The sequence below is a fragment of the Rhincodon typus genome, chromosome 38 (genome assembly GCF_021869965.1).
Source record: "Rhincodon typus isolate 14 chromosome 38, sRhiTyp1.1, whole genome shotgun sequence".
Taxonomy (NCBI): domain Eukaryota; kingdom Metazoa; phylum Chordata; class Chondrichthyes; order Orectolobiformes; family Rhincodontidae; genus Rhincodon; species Rhincodon typus.
The window spans coordinates 7834325-7855752 of record NC_063369.1 but is presented as its reverse complement, the minus strand read 5'-3'; the positions used below and the strand labels follow the sequence as shown (position 1 = coordinate 7855752).

Here is a 21428-nt window from a genome sequence, read left to right as displayed (position 1 = left end):
CACAAGTGCCATTCACATGATAATGAGGTAATTTGGGTTAGAAACAGCAGCAGGGACTAAGGCAGCTCTGACAATCTGTAATAAGTACCGAGAGCTTTGTGTCATAAATCAGTATAACTTGTGAGGAGCAGAGAAATCCCAAAAACAGCAACGTGTTAATCAGCAGGTTACTTTGTCCCTTGAAGAAATAAACATTGCTCCAGATACATGGAGAACTCTCTACTCTTCTTCAAATGGCAGTGTGGGATAATAACCTATCAGCCGTGACTCAGCGGTTAATACTCTTACATAGGAGCAGGAGTAGGCCATTTGGCTCTTCAATCCTGCTCTGCCAACTCAGTACTCTGTTCCTGCTTTCTCCCCAATACCCTTTGATCCCTTTAGCTTCAAGATCTCTATCTAACTCCCTCTTGAAAACATTCAATGTTTTAGCCTCAACTGCTTTTTTTGGCAGAGAATTCCCCAGGCTCACCACTGTCTGGGTGAATTTCTCCTCATCTCTGATCTCAGGGTCAGATGTCTGTAGGTTCAAGACCCAATACAAGCCTCCACCTTCCAAATACTGAGGGAGTGCTGCCCTGTCAGAGGTGCTGTCTTTTTCGACTAGAGACTAAACCGAGTCCCATGATGCAAAAGATCCCCGGCACTATTTTAAAGAACAGCAGGGTGCTCTCTCTGGTGTGTTGGCTTATATTTACCCTTCAAATCAACGTCACAAAAAGGCCCAGATGATCTGGTCATTATCATATTGTTGTTTGTGGGAGCTTACTGTGCATAACTTTCCAGCTGTGTTTCCTACATTATAATGTCCTTTAAGGAAGGAAATCTGCTGTCTTTACCTCATCAGGGCTCCATGTGACTCCGGGCCCACATCAGTACCAGGGAAGGACAGTAAGTGTTGGCCTAGCCAGCGACTCCCATGTCCCACAAAACAAAAAAAGTGACTGCACCTCAAAATACTCAATTGGAAAATCAAAGGTCATCAATTGTACAATTTAAATGCAAGTCTTCCCTTTTTCAGTATTAGAATCGTAGAGGTCTACAGCACAGACCTTTGGGCCACGCTGGGCCAAAAAAAAAATCCTAACTATTCTAATCCCCGTTCCCAACACTTGGCCCATAACCTTGGAAGCCTTGACATTGCAAGTGCACATCTAAATACTTCTTCAATGCTACGAGGGTTTCCGCCTCTACCACCCTGATAGGCAGCAAGTTCCAGATGCCCACCACCCTCTGGGTGAAAAAGCTTTTCCTCACATCTCCTCTAAACCTTCTGCCCTTGACCTTAAATCTATCCTCCCCCCACCCCGATCACTGATCCCTCCGTCAAGGGGAAAAGTTTCTTCCTGTCTATGCCCCTCAATGTTCTTTGTCTCAATCATGTCCCCTCTCAATCTCCAAGGAAAACAATTCCAGTCTGTCCAATCTCTCTTCATAACTGAAACTTTCCAGTGTATGCAACATCCTGGTAAATCACCCCTGCATCATACATTCTTAGGATCCTTACAGTGCAGAAGCAGGCCATTCAGTCCATCGAGTCCACATTGACCCTCTGAAGACTATCCCACCCAGACCCAACTCCCCCCAACCCTGTCCCTATAACCCTGCATTTCCACCCAGCCTGCACATTCCTGGACGCAATAGACAATCTCCCATGGCCAATCCACCTAACCTGCACATCTTCAGACTGTGGGAGGAAACGGGAGCACCCGGACGAAATCTACACAGACACAGGGAGAATGTGCAAACTCCCCACAGCCAGTCACACGATCAAACCGGAGTATCTGTTGCTGTGAGACAGCAGTGCTAACCACTGAACCACCACGCTGTCTCTCTCTTGTGCAATCACATCCTTCGTCTAATGTGGATTCCAGAACTTCACACAATACAATAACTGTGTGACTTAACCATTTATATAGTTCCAACATCACCTCACTCCTTTTATTCCTTTCCTTAGGCAGATGGGTTTAAACGCCTTACCCACAGGGTGGCATCTGTGACATGGTAGCAATCTCTCGGGCCTACGTAAAGGACAACGCGAGGCTCTGAAGTGGGATGTCAGGCAACCGTGTCAGTACCTTCCACCGAATTAGCTAATGAAGGGGCTTCCTGTGGGTCACATCAGTAACTGTACAGCATGGCTTCAAAGAGTGAGTTCACATGATTTATGAACATGGAGGGTAGGTTTTTGAATGTGGCCTTTCTGGAACACACTGCTATGTGACATGGGTCTATATGTGCAGCTAGCCTAAGATTTCCTGTGCCTCTCAGAGTCAACCAGCTGGGGTTCAGATGGGCAAAGGTGCACCCTCCAAATGCACGACCACTTCTACCGAGAAGGACAATAGTGGCAGTCACATAGAGACACCACTCCCTGTAAGTTCCCCTCCAAACCACTCACTTGGAAATATAATCGCCATTCCTTCACTGTTCGACTGACAGACAGTGATCTGTACTCTGTAGCCGCGTCAAAGCGTCAGCCATAGTGCGCACACAGGTCGCCTCCATCACCAATCTGGCTTCCTTTAGCATCTCAACACAAAACAAGTCAGTTCAAATACATCCATAAAAAAATGCAGCTCACAAGTTGTCTATTGCTTTAAAAATAACATTGGTGAAGCTCATTAAATCCACTTTCACTTGGCTTCCCTCCCACCGGCCCCTTGAGCCCACTCCCTCAGCTCCTGGCTAACGACATAGCTATATGAGCTCCCAGCAAAATCTTTTCTCAATGTTCTCACTCAAATGTGAAACTTGTGGGTCATGCCCCATTCCAAAGACTTGAGCAGCTAGTCTATTGTGACATTGCAGTGCCACTTTGAGGAAATGCTGCATTGTCACAGATGCCTATTTGTTTTCGGTGGAATATTAAACCCTCATCTTCTCTGCCATCTCAGGTGGATGTGAACAATCCTGTGATACATTGAGATGAACACGGTCATCTCTTAGTGCCCAAACGTTTGCTCATCAACAGCAGAGATTCTTGGATCGTTCATTTCATTGTTTGTGGTATCTTCCTTTGCACAGAACTGGTAAATCTTTTCTTGACACTACCAGGGCCACAGATTTCATTGCCATGATCCATTATGTTGTGAACTTTCCATCAACACTTTCAAACACTGGACACAGTAGGCTTATTAAAAAAGGCTACTACAAATCTTGTGACCATTGATGCTGGAGCTATAGACAATACCAAATTTCAAGTAAATACCTAATTAAATGTGGACATTCCCAGTCAACCAGAGAATGTACACATCACTTTGGTTCAGACAGGGCCAACAAAACAGTTTTATGGAATCCTCAGATTATCTGTCTTTCTGAACAATGCAGGAAATTGAAATACAGTTGATGGCAGATGAACATGAATGGCCTTATCATTGTTTTGTTGCAAAAAGTAAGGAAAAGCCAGGGAACTGTAGACCAATGACCCTGATGTAAGTTGGAGAGGAGTCTGAGGCGCAGGATTTATATGTATTTGGAAAGGCAAGGACTGATTAGGAATATTCAACATAGCTTTGTGCATGGGAAATCATGTCTCACTAACTTGATTGCGTTTTTGAAGAAGTGACAAAGAGGATTGATGAGGGCAGAGCGATGGATGGTGTCTATATGGACTTCACTAAGGCATTCGACAAGGTTCCGCAATGTAGACTGGTTAGCAAGGTTAGTTCACAGAGAGAGCGAGCCATTTGGATACAGAACTGGTCTGAAGGCAGAAGACGGTGGGGGAGGGTTGCTTTTCAGACTGGAGGCCTATGACCAGTGGTGTGCCACAGAGATCAGTGCTGGGTCCACTGCTTTTTCTCATTTATATAAATGATCTGGAGGTAAATATAGGAAATACAGTTAGTAAGTTTCCAGATGACACCAAAAATAGGGGTGTAGTAGACAGCAAAGAAGGTTACCTCAGAGTACAACAGAAGCTTGATCAGATGGGCCAGTGGGCCAAGGAGTGGCAGATGGAGTTTAATTTAGCTAAATGTGAGATGCTGCATTTTGGAAAGGCAAATCAGGCCAGGACTTATACACTTAATAGTAAGGTCCAGGGGAGTGTTGCTGAACAAAGAGACCTCGGACTGTAGGCTCATAATTAAACGTGGAGTTACAGGTAGACAGGGTAGTGAAGAAAGCATTTGGTATACTTGCCTTTATTGGTCAGTGCATGGAGTATAGGAGTTGGGAGGTCACGACATTGGTTAGGCCACTTTTGGAATACTGTGTTCAGTTCTGGTCTCCCAGCTATATGAAAGATGTTGTGAAACTGGAAAGGATTCAGAAGAGATTTATGAGGATGTTGCCAGGGTCAGGGGGTTTGAGTTATCGGGAGAGGCTGAATAGGCTGGGGCTATTTTCCCTGGAGTGTCGAAGGCTGAGGGGTGACCTTATAGAGGTTTATAAAATCATGATGGGCGTGGATAGGGTGAATAGCCAAGGTCTTTACCCTAGGGTAAGGGAGTCCAAAACTAGAGGGCATAGGTTTAAGGTGAGAGGGGAAAGATTTAAAAAGGGACCGAAGAGGCAATGTTTTCGCAGAGGGTGTTACATGTATGGAATGAGTTGCCAGAGTATGGGTTGGAGGCTGGTACAATTACAACTTTTAAAACGTATCTGAATATATACATGAATAGGAGGGGTTTAGAGGGATATGGCCCAAATGCTGGCAAGTGGGGCTAGATTAATTTAAGATATCTGGTTGGCATGGATGAGTTGGACCAAAGGGTCTGTTTCCATGCTGCATGACTCTATAACTCTAATATGACAGTCTCAAACCACAAGGTGTTAAATCATACCACATTACACCACATGATATTAGAATCAACACGATCAAATTTTTTTAAGAAGACTTGGATTTGTTGAAAGTCACATGACAAAAAAAGCCACATTGTTGCCTTTTTAAAAAAAAACATCAGCTTGAAGCTGCTCGTTGTTAGTTTGGCCAATAGATCAGCGGTCAGAAAGTCCAACCACAAACTAGCCCCAAATTGCCAAGCAACAACGCTACCTTGAAAGTAGGAGATCCCAGAGAGAAGGACTCAGTCAACCTATTCCAGCTTCAATTTCACCCAAGAACCTAAATGGAGAGAGGGGGAAAAGGAGAGGAGGGGGGTGAGGGGAAAAGAGGGGTTGGCGGGAGGGGAAGAGAAACAACTCACGAAAGCTTGCTGCTGATTGCATACAATTGAAATACACATTCAAAGGGGTGAGAAGACACACAACTCTTTCACACAAAAGGATACTGATCATGGGTAATAAAAAAGCATAACTTCTGTCCATCATAAAACATTAAGTTGTTAAATCAATGTTCTAAAACACAGGGCCCTGACACATAACATATGGGCTAAGTGGCAAGTAACATTCACACTCCAAGGGCTATCCCCAATGGAATAAAAGTCAGGAGTAAAATTACTGCAGATTCTGAAATCTGTACCTAAAACAACAAAAGCTGGAAATCACAGTGGGTCAGAAAGCAAGCTAACGTTTCGAGTCCAGATGACTAGCTGACATGTGGAAGGGGCAGCAGTTATGCAATAGTTGGGAATGATTGAGCGTGTGAGTGGTGAGGTGTGGAGTGCAAAGGGAGAAAGGATGTTGATAGTTCAGATTAAGCGATCAGAATGTGCAAATGGCAGAAGTGATGTGGCTAACTGCTAGACTGGAAAGAACACACCGTCCTACTGGACTGGGAGATGGGGACAGAGGACCTGGTGACAGTGAATGCAACAAATAAAGCTAAAGGAAGGGAAGGAAATGGGAGTTGGTTCACAATATTAAGCTGAACTCAATATTAAGTCCAGAAGGCTATAAAGTGCCTAATCTGAAGATGAGATGATGTTCCTCCAGTTTGCACTGTGATTCACTGGAGCACATGCAGAATGCAGAGGACAGGACAAGTGGGCGTGTGAGCAGGACGCTGTGTTAAAATGACCAGCTACAGGAAGGTCAGGGTCACACTTGCACACAGACTGGAGGTGTTCTGCAAAGCAGTCACCCAGTCTGCATTTGGTTTCTCCAATGTAGAATAGGCCACATTGCATGCAGTGAATACAAAACACAAGATTGGAGGAGGTACAGGTCAAATGCTGCTTCACCTGGAAAGACTGTTTTAGCCCTTGGATGGTGAGCAGGGAGGCGGCGAAGGGGCAGGTGTTACACCTTCTGTGGTTACACGGGAAGGTGCCATGGGGAGGTTAGGTTTTGTCAGTGGTCATGGAATGGACCATTAATGTGGAATGGTTGTGCAGTGTCCCAGAGGGAACGATCCCTGTGAAATGCAGATGGGGAAGTGAGGGGAAGATGGGTTTGGTGGTGGCTTTCTGCTGGAGTTGTCTGAAATGGCGGAGAATGATCCTTTGAATGCGGAGGCTGGTGGGATGAAAAATGAGGACAAGGGGGACTCAATCACATTGTTGTGAGTGACGGGAAGGGGCAAAGGTGGAAGCATGGGTGATGGGGCGGATGCAGTTGAGAGCCCTGTAGACCACAGTGGGTGGGAAACCATGATCATGGAAGAAGCAAGCCATGTCAGTGGTGCTGTTTTTGAAGGTGGCATCATCCAAACAGATGCAACATAAGCAAAAGGAACTGGGTGAATGAGATGGAGTCATTTTAACACAGCGTCCTGCTCACATACCCACATGTCCCTGCTCTGCATGCTGCAGTGCTCCAGCGAAACACAGCAGAAACTGGAGGAACAACATCTCATCTTCAGACTAGGCACTTTACAGCCTTCTGGGCTTAATATTGAGTTCAACACCTTCAAATTGTGAACCAGCTCCCATTTCTTCCTTTTCTTTTAGCTTTACTTGTTACATTCTCTGTCACCATGTCCTCTCTCCTCTCTCCTCTCCCCTCCCCCCACCCCAGTGGGACTGTCCCTTCCAGTCTGGCACTTAGATACACCATTGTTCTGCCATTCTCACATTCCGATCACTCAATCTGAACTATCAACATCTTTTCTTCACCAGCACCCTACGCCCACCAACCCCAAGCCAAATCCCACCAAACCTTTTGCATAAATGCTGTCCCCTGCACACTTCACTTCAGCTCTGATGAAGAGTCATCTAGACTCAAAACGTTAGCTTGCTCTGTCTCCATAGATGTTGCCTGACCGCTGTGGTCTCCAGCATTTATTATTTTCAGAATAAAAATCGGACTAGCATTTATGCTGTGCCTTCAAGTCTCTAAAAGTGCTTCCTTAACTATAAAGCATTGAGGTGCATTTACTGTCATAACACAGGAAACGTGGCAACCAATTTGCACACAATAAACTCCTGTGTTCAACAAGGAGATAATGACTAAAACATTTGTTTTGGGTGTTGGCTAAAGCATCAATACGCACCAGGATCCTGATAGTCACTTTGAAATAGCAACTATTGTGTTCACGTTATTGGGCTTGGTCTGAAAGAAGGCACTTCTGAAATTGAACTCAGGTGTTGGCTGAGTAACTTAAGTCTCTGAACTAGCCTTGGCCCCACAACCTCAGAAATGCATGTGCTACCAACTGCTTCAGTCGAAGGTCCATGAGAGGAGAGTCCAAGCACTTGCCCTCGCATTCAATGATGTCACCATCATCAAATCACCTCCTTAACTCACTAAACCCTCTCTAACAGCTACAAGCCACAAGTCTGGAGTATGGCTGAATATGCCCTGTTCACTTTAACACTGAAGAAATACAGCACTGTGCAAATCAGAGTAGTGCATAGTACGCAGGTATGGCACAGAGTCAGAGGTGTACAGCCCAGAAACAAATCCTTCGGTCCAACACTTCCATGCCAACCAGATATCCTAAATCAATCTAGTCCCATTTGCCAGCATTTGGCCCATATCCTTCTAAAGACCTCATATTCATGTACCCATCCAGATGCCTTTAAAATGTTGTAACTGTACCAGCCTTCAATTCCCCTGGCAGCTTATTCCATACATGCATCACCCTCTGCAGAAAAACATTGCCCCTTGGGTCCCTCTTAAATCTTTCCTCTCTCACCTTAAAACCTATGCCCTCCAGTTTTGGACTCCCTTACCCTGGGGTAAAGACCTTGTCTATTCACCCTATCCACGCCCATCATGATTTTATAAACCTCTATAAGGTCACCGCTCAGCTTCCGATGCTCTAGGGAAATAGCCCCAGCCTATTCAGCCTCTCCCAAAGCTCAAACGTTCCAACCCTGGCAACGTGCTTCTAAATCTTTTCTGAATCCCTTCAAGTTTCACAACATCTTTCCTATAGCAGGGAGACCAGAACTGCACGCAGTATTCCAAAAGTGGCCTAACCAATGTCCTGTACAGCCGCAACATGACCTCCCAACTCCTATACTCAATGCACTGACCAACAAAAGCCAAGCATACAAAATGCCTTCTTTTTTACCCTGTCTACCTGCAACTCCTACAGCAAATGAGCAGGAAGGAAAATCAAATTTTTATTGCAAGGGAAACAGAATATCAAAATAGGGATTTCTTTTTCTACAATTGTACGGAGCATTGGTGAAACCCAATCTGGGGTACAATGTACAATTCTGGTCTCCTTGCTTAAGAAAGGATATAATTGTACCAAAAGCAGTTTAATGAAGGTTGATTCCTGGGATGAGGGGATTGTTTTAATGAGACAGCTGGGTCTGTACCCATTGCAGTTTGGAAGAATGAGAGATATTGAAACATGCAAGACAGGGTAAGCGCAGGAAGGATGTCCCCAATGACCAGGGAGTACAGGACTGGGGGTCACACGGTCAAAGAATATGGGGTAGGTCGTTTCAGACTGAAAGGAAAAATTTCTTCACTCAGAGAGTGGTGAGACTGTGGAATTCTCGGTTGAAGTCAAAACATTAAATGTTTTCAGGAAGGAGTTAGATATAAAGTCCTCAGGGATAAAGGGGTCAAAGGGTCTGAGGTGAAAGCCGGAACAGGGAACTGGGTTGGTTGATCAGTCATGATCTTACTGAATGGCAGAAGCCGGCTTAAAGGGCCGAATGACCTACACCTGCTCCTATTTTCTATATTAAGATCTTGAGTGGGTGTGACAGGTTGGATGCTAAAAAGGATGCACCCCACTATGGGAGAGATTAGAACTAGAGGACAGAGTTTTAGACAAAAAAATTAAGATGGAGATGAGGAAAACAGAGGCTCATTCTTATGTGTTATTCTCCTCCTTGTAGAATAGAGGATGGAGTATTTTCTGATGCTGCCTTACAAGGGTTTCTGATTGACAGGGTATTAATGGCTACAGGGAGTGGGCAGGATAACGGAATTGGGCCCACAATAGGGAGGCAATGGTCTTGTGGTATTATCACTGGAGTATTAACCTAGGGACCTGAGCTCAAATCCTGCCATGGCAGATAATGAAGTCTGAATTCGAGGTGGGGAATGATGACTATGCAACCATTGCTGATTGTTTGGGGAAAAACCAATTTTGGTTTACTAATGTCCTTTAGGGAAGGATATCTTACTCAGCCTGGCCTACATGTGATTCCAGACCCACACCAATAAGTGGTTGATTCTTAACTGCCCTAGGAATGGGCAATAAATGCTGACCCAGCCAATGACACCAGCATACCGCGAATGAATTAGAAAGAAATCTGTTCAGCCACGATCTTGTCAAGCAGCAGAGCAGGTTCCAGAGGCCAACTAGCAGATGCCTGTAATAATTTCTACGTTCAAATGCAGCGGAAACCCATCCTACACTTAAAACAGTCAATGCCTCCACCCTGGACACACAGTGACAGTGCTGTGTACTATGCACTGGGGGCACTGCAGCATCTTACAAACCCCCGACCTCTCCCAACCAGAGGGAGGGAGCATATACAGTGGGCACCATCTCAAGTTCCCTTCCAGCCCATACACCATTTCAACTTGGAGATATGTCATCGCATTTTCAATGTCGCTGGAACTCTCGAGTTCCTTTTTCTCTACCTAGCCCACAGCAGTAGTCACCAGGATTCAAATAACTGAACAATAAACACCAACCTTACCAGTGTGGGGAGATTAAGTTCCTATTTTGAAAAAAAAACAGCTCGTCATCTTCTCTTAAAATAGAATGCTACACAACTGCAAGAGCTTCTTTCTTACAAAAGATTCCCATTTTCTCTCCAAGTAGTTGCCAGGCCCAGATATGTGGTAGATAAAATTACTGCCTGTATCAGATTCCTGGCCTAGGCCAGTTACATTCTTTTCCTCTAACCTCATGATTTTCACTGCTCCGCCACTAAGCTCTGGAATTCCCTCCCTAAATCGCAACCTCTGTTTGTCCCTGTTTACAATTTGTTTTGGTCCCACATCTGAGTCTCGATACTAGCATACAAAGAGGTTTTGTGGCGCGGTAGTTACCACCTCTGCTTCTGAACCAGGTCTCCAAGTTCAGGTCCCACTCCAGGGCCTGAAGGCCAAGGAACCTGCAGCCAAATAATTCGGTTATCAAGCTGCAAATCCTTTTGATGTGTGCCAACGGCGAGCAGTAACAGCCAGAGAGATTCCCGGTTGATCCTGTGATGTGAAGAAATTGGTGTCTCTTCCATTGCTGTCTGTAGGTCCAAGCTGCAACGTGCCTGTCACCGCTGGAACCATCCCTCCCCAAGTGAACGGTAACACACCAACACCATCCAATGTCAGTCCCAGGCTGTCTTATTGCATTCTTGTGAAGTCCCAACGGATGTCAATTCCCTATATATGAATGCAAGCCTGCCACATGGACCAATTTCACCTGCTGCCATCCTGATAACAACTGGGAGGGAGGGGTTAGAAAGTAGGAACAAATTAAATCATCCCCCGCCCCACATGAAGACACAGAAACATAATTAGGCCATTCGGCCCATTGAGCCTGTCCGCCATTCTCGGATACCGAAGCAGTCCACTTTCCAGCCTTCCCCTGCGCCACCCTCCCCCCCACAACAACCCTTGATTCCCTTACTGATTAAATAGCCATCACTCTCAGCGTTGAATGTACTTGACAGCCCAGCCTCTACAGCTTTCTGTGGTAAAAGAATTCCACAGATTCACAACCCTCATCTCTGATCTTAAAAGGGGTGACCCTTTATTCTGAAATTTTGCCCTCTCCCATGAGGGGTGACAACCTCGCTGCATGTACCCTGTCAAAGAACCCACACTCAAAAAGGGCCATGGAATGCATTCCGAATAACTTTCTGCAGTGGTTCAGTGGTTCAGACACCAGTAGTGACCTCAGGTTAGCCTCAACACCAATCCTCTCCCTCTCGCTCTAATAAGAGAGCAGCCCTATGGTTCTCTAAGACAATGGCGACATTACCTTACACCTGTTGTACATAAGAACTGCTGCATCAGCCTTTCAAAGGGGGAGGGGGGCATGTAGCAATTGGTAACCCCAGCAGGATAGAACAGGACAGTCATGCCAAATGGTTTAGCCAAGACCCCGTTCTCCTTTGAAGATATCTATTTAAATATATTTCCATTCTGCTGATTAAAGTGCCACGTTTGCATCTCTCCATACAATTGTGTTCCAACAGAAATCTGAAAATCTGTTGTTGAGTCGAAACAAATATTTGCAAACAACTTCACTTTGACAGTGGCGACTGAGGCGAGGCTTTACTGAAGGCAGAAAACTTCAATTATTTTGTTTCTCTCCCATATACTTGCCTTCTGGGCGGGGACTCTCTGGAGTTAGCCATTTCCAGCTGCTCCGGCTCCAGAAATGTTGTCAGAGATTTTTTGAAAACAAAACCAAGCTGGCGGTGCTGATGGGAGTCAATGTTCCGGTCCTAGGGAGGAGGGAAAGGGGGTACAGGTCGGGAGGATGGAGAAACGGTACCTCAGCCACTTTCCCGTGTCCCACTTCCCCTGCAACTCCTCCGGTTACCGACTGGGGAATAAACGCGGAGAGAGCAACGCAGAAATGTGCCCAACCACCCGCTCCAGTCGCAACTTGCTCGCTTTGGATGTCTCTTAAGGGAGATAGCGACGGCCGTCTGTCGCTGCGCTTTGGAAACATCTCCCCCCTCCACCCCCGAACCAATCACAACCTACGTTAAAGCAGCCTCCTTAAAAGGTAGCCTTTGAATCTCTGTATCACCCCCATCCACTGTTGTGGTCTTTAGGAGCCCGAGCAGACAATGGGAATCGGGGGGAAATTCTCCACTCATTGCAGTCATGCCTGGCACACAAGTGGCTGTTGGGAGGTCAGTCCATTCTCAGCTCCAGGAAATCTCTGCAGGAGTTCCTCAGGGTAGATATGTTCTGATTAAAACCCAAAAGAACTGCGGATGATGTAAATCAGAAACAAAAAGTGAAATTGCTGGAAAATCTCAGCAGGTCTGGCAGCATCTGTGGAGAGAAATCAGAGGTAACGTTTCAGGTGGAGTGACTGGACCCAAAAGGTTAACTCTGATTTCTCTTCATGGCTGCTGCCAGACCTGTTGAACTTTTCCAGTGATTTCTGTTTTTATTTTCTAATCAATGCGTTCAGCAATGTTGCTGCATACCTCAGGAGCAGGTGGGACTTGAACCCCCAACCCTAACCCTCCTGGCTCAGGGTACTACCCACGACAAACTATCTTCAGTTGCGTCTTCAATGACCTTCTCTCCATCACAAGGTCAGAAATGGGGATGTTCAGTGATGATTGCACAATGTTCAGCGCCATTCACGAATCCTCACATACTGAAGCAGTATCATTTCCAACTGCAGCAAGACCCAGACAGTATTGGGATGAAGAGTGGCAACTAACCAATTATATGCCAGTAATATGCAAGGACCTTGACAGTGTCCAGGACAAAGCAGCCCATTTGATTGGCACCACATCCACAAGTGTTCACTCCCTCCACCGCTGATGCTCAGCCACAGCAGTGTGTACTATCTACAAGATACATGGCAGAAATTCACTAAGGCCCCTTTACACAGCATCTTCCAAACCCATTACCGCAAGCATTTAGAAGCACTGGGGCAGCAGATACATGGAAATATCACCCCCTGCAAGTTCCCCACCAAGCCACTCACCATCCTGGCTTGGAAATATATTTCCATTCCCTCAGCGCAACTGAGTTCAAATCCTAGAATTCCCGCCCAAAGGGAATTGTGAGTCAACCTACAGTGGTTCAAGACGGTAGCTCACCATCACCTTCTCAAGGGCAGCTAGGGACGGGAAATAAATATGGGCTCAGCCAGCATCCCATGAATGAATGCAAGATATGGACAATGTGAGAATCCGTTGCCCATCCCTAATTGCCCACAAACTGAGGACCTTGCTAAGCAACCTCAAAAAACAGCCACTTAACATTGTTGTGGGTCCGGAGTCACATATATGTGGCAGGGATAGAAATCACAGGCCCCAGGAGTGCTGCTGACTGAGGCCCCACTCCCAGAACAGCAGGAGCCGTAACACTCAAGATCCAGGCTATTTAGGCCAGCTGTAACCCCTTAAAGGGCAATAGTGAACCAGATGGAGTTTTACTAGCTTTCAATTCTAGATTCATTATCTGTATTCAAACTTCATAGTGCAACTAAAACCTACCTCCCCAGATCATTTAGCCTGGGCCTCTGGATTCTAGTCCAGTAGCATTACGATGACACCACCGTCTCCTCTGTGGGGGGAGGCAGGGGTGAGGTATGGTGTTTCAGGGGAAATCATCACATCTGGAGGAGGAAGGGAATGAGGAAGTGGTTTTTGTGGCTTCTGAGAAATATTTGGGATAACAATTAAAACCAAAGTGGGTGGTACCAGATGTGCCACCTATATACTCACTCTGAGATATTTGTTAGCATTGACATCAATGGATGTTTATGCCAGGTACAACTGGGAGACAATGGATCTAAAAGCCTTTAGCTGCCTATAGGGCAGGTGATGGCCTAGTGGTATTATCACTGGGCTGTTAATACAGAGACCCAGGTAATGTTCTGGGGATGGTGGAATTTGAATTCAGTAAAAATCTGGAATTAAGAGTCTCATGATGACCATTGTTGCTTGTTGGAAAAACCCATTTGGTTCACAAATATCCTTTAGGGAAGCAAATCTGCCATCCTTACCCAGTCTGGCCTACATGTGACTCCAGACCCACAGCAATGACGCTTAACTGGCCCAGTCTGGTTAATAAATGTTGATGTAACCCATGACAGCCTAATACTGTGGAAAAAATCCAAAGCTTTGGAATTACTTCTCAAAATCTATCTGACTCTCCATCTCTTGTTCCACCTTTGAGATTATCCTTAGACACCTGCTCAGACACCTAGGCTTGACCCTGCTATCTCCTATTGAAGCTCCATGTCAGCATCTCTCTGATAACCTTCCTGCAAAGTACTCTGGGGGCTACATCAAAGGCACTACATAAATGCAAGATATTGTTACTGCCTAGAAATAGGCATTCATACAACAGGGTTGGTTGTGTCTTGACAATTAATCCAAGCCCAGAACAAGGAGGAACAGAGGTAAAATCTGCATAAAACAATTTTAAAGTAACAAACAAATCTGGTTTGAAAGAAAAGTCATAATGGTCCCGAAATGTTATCTCTTTCTTTCTCTGCAGATGCTGCCATCCAGCAGTTTTGTTTTTTATTTCAGATCTCCAGCATCCACAGTACTTTACTTTTATAGAACTTATTTCCCACCATCTCAAGCTCGTCTTCAAATCAATTGGTTTTCTCCTCCCTGTCTCGACAACCACTACCCCATATCCCTTCCATCTCACAACCTTTCACTTCTTCACCACACTATCCTGCCTCCCCCAGACCCCTTCAGCATCTCCCCCTTCCTTCACTCCATTCTTGGTGATCTTCTCATTAGCTGTCTTTGCCTTCAGCTCTCAAATTCTCTCGCCAAACTCTCTGCTTTTCTGTTGCAGTACACCTTTAAGAGGCGTTGCTCTGTTTCCAGAGTATTGCTGTGTCACAGGTGTGTCATAAAGTGCCATGCAATTTCTGTATGTTGGAAATGTAACCATAGCTCTTAAAGGCATATTGTAACACACTGATCGTCTCTCTTTCTTCTTTAAGACACCTGTCTTTGAGCAATCCTAATGTCTCAGTCTTTGAGTTAGTGTATGTTTTAAAATCCATCCCAGTCTCAGGCCATTAAAGGTATGAGTTCAAATAATTGTTGAACCATAAAGAGCAGGAAGATCCCAGGAGAGTCAGGCCTGCATTAGTGGTGGGAATAACATTAGGTCTCAGTGCCCCTGAGTTACAAATGGCTAGATTGTCCATTACAGGTGGAATTGAAGATGGTGCATGAGAGTAGGATCAAGGTTTGCAGTGAAGCCACTTACAGTTCAATAGCCTGCTAGCAAGCTTACACATGGTCACTTGCTGGGAGGGGTTGGGGTGCAACAAGGGAGGGTTGCGACTAGCCATGGAGCTGAACAACCAGAGATGTAAGGGAGACGATGAACAGGAATAAAATGAAACTAAACAGATATTGCATCAGCTCAGAAAATAAGTAGAATCTTTACATTACTTTTATGTCAGAAGGTTAATATTGTTTATCTTACAAACCACTGAGTCACTGATACAATTCCTCTTTCAAAATGTAGATAAAAGCTGCCAGACCCGACAAACAGGATCTCGACGAGAAAATCTCCTGACCAAGAAATCACATAGAGAACAGGAGTTTTATTTAACAGAACAAGATCAAACACAGTAAGACTGAGTGAGAGACATGTTAAAGCTAAACTCTAACCCCGTTGATTTTGCAAGTAGGTGTGGTGAGTTCCATTTCTTTCCCTACTGCCAAAGCTGATTTTAAAAGGTGCCAATTATTCCTGAAAAGGAATCCCAAAGCAATTACTTCAAGGAGCATGAGGCCACAAATAGGCCATTCAGCCTCTCGAGTCTATCCCATCATTTTAACTGTTCTGAAGACTGGACGCATACCCTTTGCATCTCGTTTCCTAACTTTTAACAGCCTTTCCAGCACGGGAGATGTGGTAATGGGCGACTCAGATCTGGGACAGACAGAGGTACGTGCATGTTCTGAAGAAGAATCAGACTGGACTTGAAACGTTAATTCTGCCTCTCCCTCCATAGATGTTGCCAGAGTTTCACCAGTGCTTTTTGTTTTATTTCAGATTTCCAGCATCTGCGATATTTTGCTTTCAATAGAGGAGTGGGTAACGTCTTGTCACTAGGATCATTAGACATCCTGGTTTTGTCTGTGTCTCAGCAACTTCCTGGTGTCATGACGATTTCCCAAAAAATGGTTCAAATGCCAAAATAAAACAAAGAACTGCAGATGCATAAGATCTAAAACATATCAGACTCGAAACGTTAACTCTGTCTCTCTCTCCACAGATGCTGCCAGACTTGCTAAGTTTCTCCAGCACTTTCTGTTTTTTGATATAGTTCAATGTTCTGGCCTTCACCTTTCTCCTTTTTTTTGTCAAATGTAAATTGGGTCTGGTGTGTGGAAGGGGTAGATTATTTGCATGAAGTTCCATCCTGTAAATATTCATCACATCACATTTGCATTGCATGTAACAGCTCTGATAGTACGTATTAAATGAGGCACAGAATAATGTTGCCAATTCTGGCTGGGCGTAATCCAGGAGATATCATCAAGAAACCTCCCACCTGCAATTGTTCCTCTACCCAGACTCCTGACAACACAACATGTCAATCACCACAGATACCTTCCCACCTTCCTAACATGTCCTGATATTGACTTTTGAAACCAACACAGAGAATGCTGGAGAAACTCAGCAGGTCTGGCAGCATTTGTGGAGAGAGAAACAGAGGTAACATTTAGAGTCCGATGTGATGCAACCTCAGAACACTTTTGAAAATTTGGTCAGTGCAGCTGGAAACAATCCCAGATGGATTCAGGAAAGCCAGTGAGAAAAGTTGATGAACTTTCATTGCAAGGGTGTTCAGATATTTGCATTAAACTCTGCAATTTTTGAAAAATTAACTCATCGGACATGATCTTTGCTGTGTAGGTCAGTATTTATTGCCCATTCTTAATTGCCCAGAGGGCAGTTAAGACTCAAGCACATGCTGTTGGTCTGGTGTCATATGTAGGCCAGAACAGGTAAGCATGGCAGATTTTTCTTCCCTAATTATTGGACTAGACAAGTTTGTACAATAATGGTCACCATTAGACCAAGTTTTTGTTGAATTCAAATTTCACCATCTGCTATGATGAGATTCAAGCCCATTACATGTGGCTGGGGTTCTGGATCACCAACCCAGTGATATTAACACCACACCACTCTTCCCAATTAGGAAGGGTTTTGGGGAGACCACAGCTGAAGTTTGCGTACAGGTGTGCATCCTTGGCTTAATGAATGGGATACTCGTCGCCAAGAGAGATGGGGATAAGTTAACTCATTTAGCCGGACAGTTGGATTGCGATGCAGTGTGAGCCCAATAGTAAGGGTTCATTCCCTGAAGTTACCTCCTGATTGACCTTTGGGAACAGATTGAGTCAAATATGACTTTACTCACTTAAGTTCAGAAGGCGACCTGTTTAAAAAAAAATTGTCTGTGGAATGTGGGTGTTGCTGGCTACGGCAAATTGAAATGTGAAAAAAAACTCAGATTTTATGTACTTCAGATAGGAAAAACTTGTTTAGTTTATAAAGAATGGAACACCTAGTCCAATACTGAAGGGGACTAAAGGGAGAGGGAGTATTACTACCATGTAGCCCATAATATTCGATGTTTTATTCAACAACTTGCATTTCTATAGCACCTTTAGTGCATTAAAATGGCTCCAAGGCACTTCATGGCAGTGTTGTCTTACAAACTTTGAAACCAAAGAGTTAATACAGCCGAGGACCCAGTGTTTGACCAAAAAACATCTGCTTCTGAAAAGTTTCTTAAGGGTGGGGTAGAGAGAGTTGGAGAAGCCGAGGGAGGGGCAGTCGAGAACTTAGGGGCGAGGCAGCTGAAGGCACAGCTGCCAATTGGGAGGAATACGCAATCAGGTTGCAACAGGTCATCAGGTTAGGGAGGCGAGAGTTCATGAAGGGATTTGAACTCAAGAGTGAGATTCTTAAAATTAAAGCATTGATGGAATGGGAGCTAAGGTAGGTTAGTGAGCACTGGGCTGATGGGTAGGTGAGATTTAGAATGAGTTCAGATTTACTGCATGGTAAGTTACCAGTAACTTTAACCTCATGGTTCTAGGGAAAACGTCATTGATTTAATGAAGGAGTGTACTGATGAAATACACCTGGGAGTATACAGAAGCTTGTTTGTCTTCTTAAATTATACCTTCAGAGCAAGGTTACTAAAGTTCAATCTGAAACTTGATTCACCTGTAGACATAAATAGACACTATTTATTTGTCAGTTTTTTTTTTCTATTTCAATTTCCCTGCCTGAAAATTCATGCCATGAATATCTTTCCCTCCAGTCGCCTTTGCCTAAGTTGGCATTCTTTAAGGTCAAGTGTTGACAGGCTATTTGACTGTGTGGGCATCACCGCTTAACTTGATTATGTAGAGGAATCCAATTCTAGTAGGCATAAGTTTAAGGTGAGAGGGGAAAGATTTAAAAGTGGCAACTTTTTCACACAGAGGGTGGTGCATGTATGGAATGAGCTGCCAGGGGAGATGGTAGAGGCTGGTACAGTTACAGCCTTTAAAAGGCCACTGGATGGGCAGCAAAGTGGCTCAGTGGTTAGCACTGCTGCCTCACAGTGCCAGCGACCTGGGTTCAATTCCACCCTAGGGTGACTGTCTGTGTGGAGTTTGCACATTCTCCCTGCGTCTGTGTGGGTTTCCTCCCCCAGTCCAAAGATGTGCAGGTTAGGGTGAATTGGCCGTGCTAAGTCACCCATGGTGTCCAGGGATGTGCAGGTTAGGTGGGTTAGCCATGGGAAATGCAGGGTTACAGGGATAGGGTAAGGGGGTGGGTCTGGGTGGGATGCTCTTTGGAGGGTTGGTGTAGACTCGATGGGCTGAATGGCCTGCTTTACACACTGTAGGCAATTCTATGAATAGGACAGGTTTAGAGGGACATAGGTCAATGCTGGCAACTGGGACTAGGTTAATTTAGGATATCTGATTGGCATGGACAAGTTGGACTGAAGGGTCTGTTTCTGTACTGTACATCTCCATATGTCTTTGATTCCCATGTCCAGATGTGTGCTTAGTCCAGCAGGGGTCACTGGGGCAATATTGGGGATGGGAATTTAGCCTTTCTATCTAAGAGTAACTACAGCACCCTGGTGCAATTCAATGGAACTGCGACTGAAGTAGAGACGCCCCAATATACATGGCTTTAAAGTAGCCAGGAATAATGTGTGATATAACTGGGGCTCTATATCACTTGATGTAGCATCATGTTGCAGCAACACTTCAAGGAATGGCAGGGATCATGTTCATGTGGCCCTCCTGGAATGTGACCAGGTGGAGTGGAGAACCAGATTTTACTGAATCAAGTGAAAATTAGTAACTCTACAGTGGTTGCCCATACAATGTCCTGGACTGCCACATAAGCAGTAAAAATGAAAATGATATCTCAATGACTTATTATGAAAATGAACACAGTAAAGGTGTCCTGGATTTTAGGAAGGTAAAGCTCCTGTAGTTACACTTGCTTGTTAGAGGAAGACAGAGATACAACTGTTAGTGGGTTAACCCTGAGGGTCACCACACCTCAGGTGATGTGCAATGTTCAGAAGGTGGGAACTTAATGCTAACTTTAGACAGTGTAGGAATTGAACCCATGCTGTTAGTGTCACTCTGCATCACAAACCAGGTACCTTGCCAACTGAGCTAACTGACCCCCAGTAAGCTTGCATCAACAGCAATAAATTGGACAAATGCTTAAAGGTGAGGGGAGGATTGATGGTCAGCCCCATGGGAAACTGCTTCTTCTGCTGAAAGGCAGGTCTGACCCACAATGCCCCGACTTCTACCACGGGTAGGGCAAGTTAGCAGGTTCTGAATAAAACCCAGCCGAAACGGGAACTGAACACCATCCTGTTGGCACCAATCTAATCCACACCAGCCATCCAGTTAACTTGTGGCCCAAGCTGCTGCGACAACGTACACTTTTGTATTCGTGTTGAAGCGGTTAAGAGGCTCCACACTCAATAAAACGGTCACCAGGCTCAGGGGGCCTTCACTCCTCATTAGCAGCTTGACCCTTGCCAGGAGACAAGCCAGTGAATTGATTGTGGCCATTATACCTGGTGCAGCCTCAGTGGGAGGAGATGGCAGGGCCACCTTTACTGAAATTGCACAAACGTAAATCTAGGCAGACTTGTTGGCATAGGAACAAAGGACTGGCGGTCACACTGTTTAGTACTGTCACTGGCTCTCTGTTTGGTACCTCTCCAGTTGTTGCAGTGGGTATCATTATCCTGGATAACATAATTTTGAATTCGATTTTTATAAGTTTCCTTCCTAGTTTCGTACTTTTCTGTTGACCTTTAAACATTGTTTGTGTTGCAGTTTCCCACCAGGGGCTGTTTAACTTAGTTAATGTTTCCTTCAAAAGAACAAAAACTCATCAACGCATTCCAAACAAGCAATCAAGAAAGCATTGGATTCCTCTATGGCATTGGCATTGCCTTATTTTGTTTGAAGTTAGATATTTTGCAAAGGGATGTTCCTCAATATTTTCTACACGGTGCATCTTTGAAGGAATGTAGGATCCTGCAGACCTCCAAGAGACAAACAAAAACCTTCGAAAGTGGCAGGACATGTTGTGAAGGCTGTCGAAGAGGCCTACAGGATACTTGACTCTATCAATATTGAAGTACAGCACAAAAGCATAGAAGCTACACTAAAACCTTATAAATCATTGGTAAACCTCATCTGTAGCATTGTCTCCAATTCCTCAAACCAAAGTTTGGAAATAATGTCAAGGCCTTAGTGAGGCTACAAGAGGAGGTTTTGTACAATATTATCTTATTAATTTGTATTTTTATTCATTCATGGGATATGGGCATTGCCACATTTCATGGCCATAACTAATTGCCCTGGAGCAGGTGGTGGTGGGAAGCACTTCTTGAACTGCAGCAGTCCTTAACCTGTAGGATTACTGACACAGTGACCATTACAGAGGGAGTTCCAAGATTTTGACCCAGTGATACTGAAGGAACGGCGATATATTTCCAAGTCAGGATGGTGAATGGCAGGGAGTGTTGTTCCCATGTATCTGCTGCCCTTGTCCTTCTAAATGGTAGATGTCATGGGTGTGGAAGGTACTGTCAAAGGAACCACGTGAGTTATACCCTTTCATCTTGTAGATGGTGCACACTGTTGTAGCCGTGTATCTGTGGTGAAGAGAATTAATGTTGAAGGTAATGAATGTGGTGCCAATCAAGTAGGCTGCTTTGTTCTGGATGGTATTAAGTTTCTTGAGAGTTGCTGGACCTGCACCCATCCAGGTAGGTTCTCTGCTGTAAATCCAAGATAAAAGCTAGTTTCAGACATAGTAGGAACTGCAGATGCTGGAGAATCTGAGATAACAAGGTGTAGAGCTGGATGAACACAGCAGGCCAAGCAGCATCAGAGGAGCAGGAAGGCTGA

General features: G+C 44.8%; 1 protein-coding gene across 2 annotated transcripts in view; it reads right to left on the bottom strand.

Moving 5' to 3' along the window:
- zgc:158403 (tetratricopeptide repeat protein 39A) overlaps positions 1 to 11855 on the bottom strand; it is an 85846-nt gene extending 73991 nt beyond the window's left edge. For both annotated transcript variants that reach the window (XM_048618106.1, XM_048618107.1), the window contains exon 1: positions 11599 to 11855. In XM_048618106.1, the coding sequence (XP_048474063.1) occupies positions 11599 to 11630 (32 nt within the window). In that variant the 5' untranslated portion in view covers positions 11631 to 11855. The remainder of the gene's footprint in view (positions 1 to 11598) is intronic.
- Positions 11856 to 21428: the final 9573 nt, after the last annotated feature.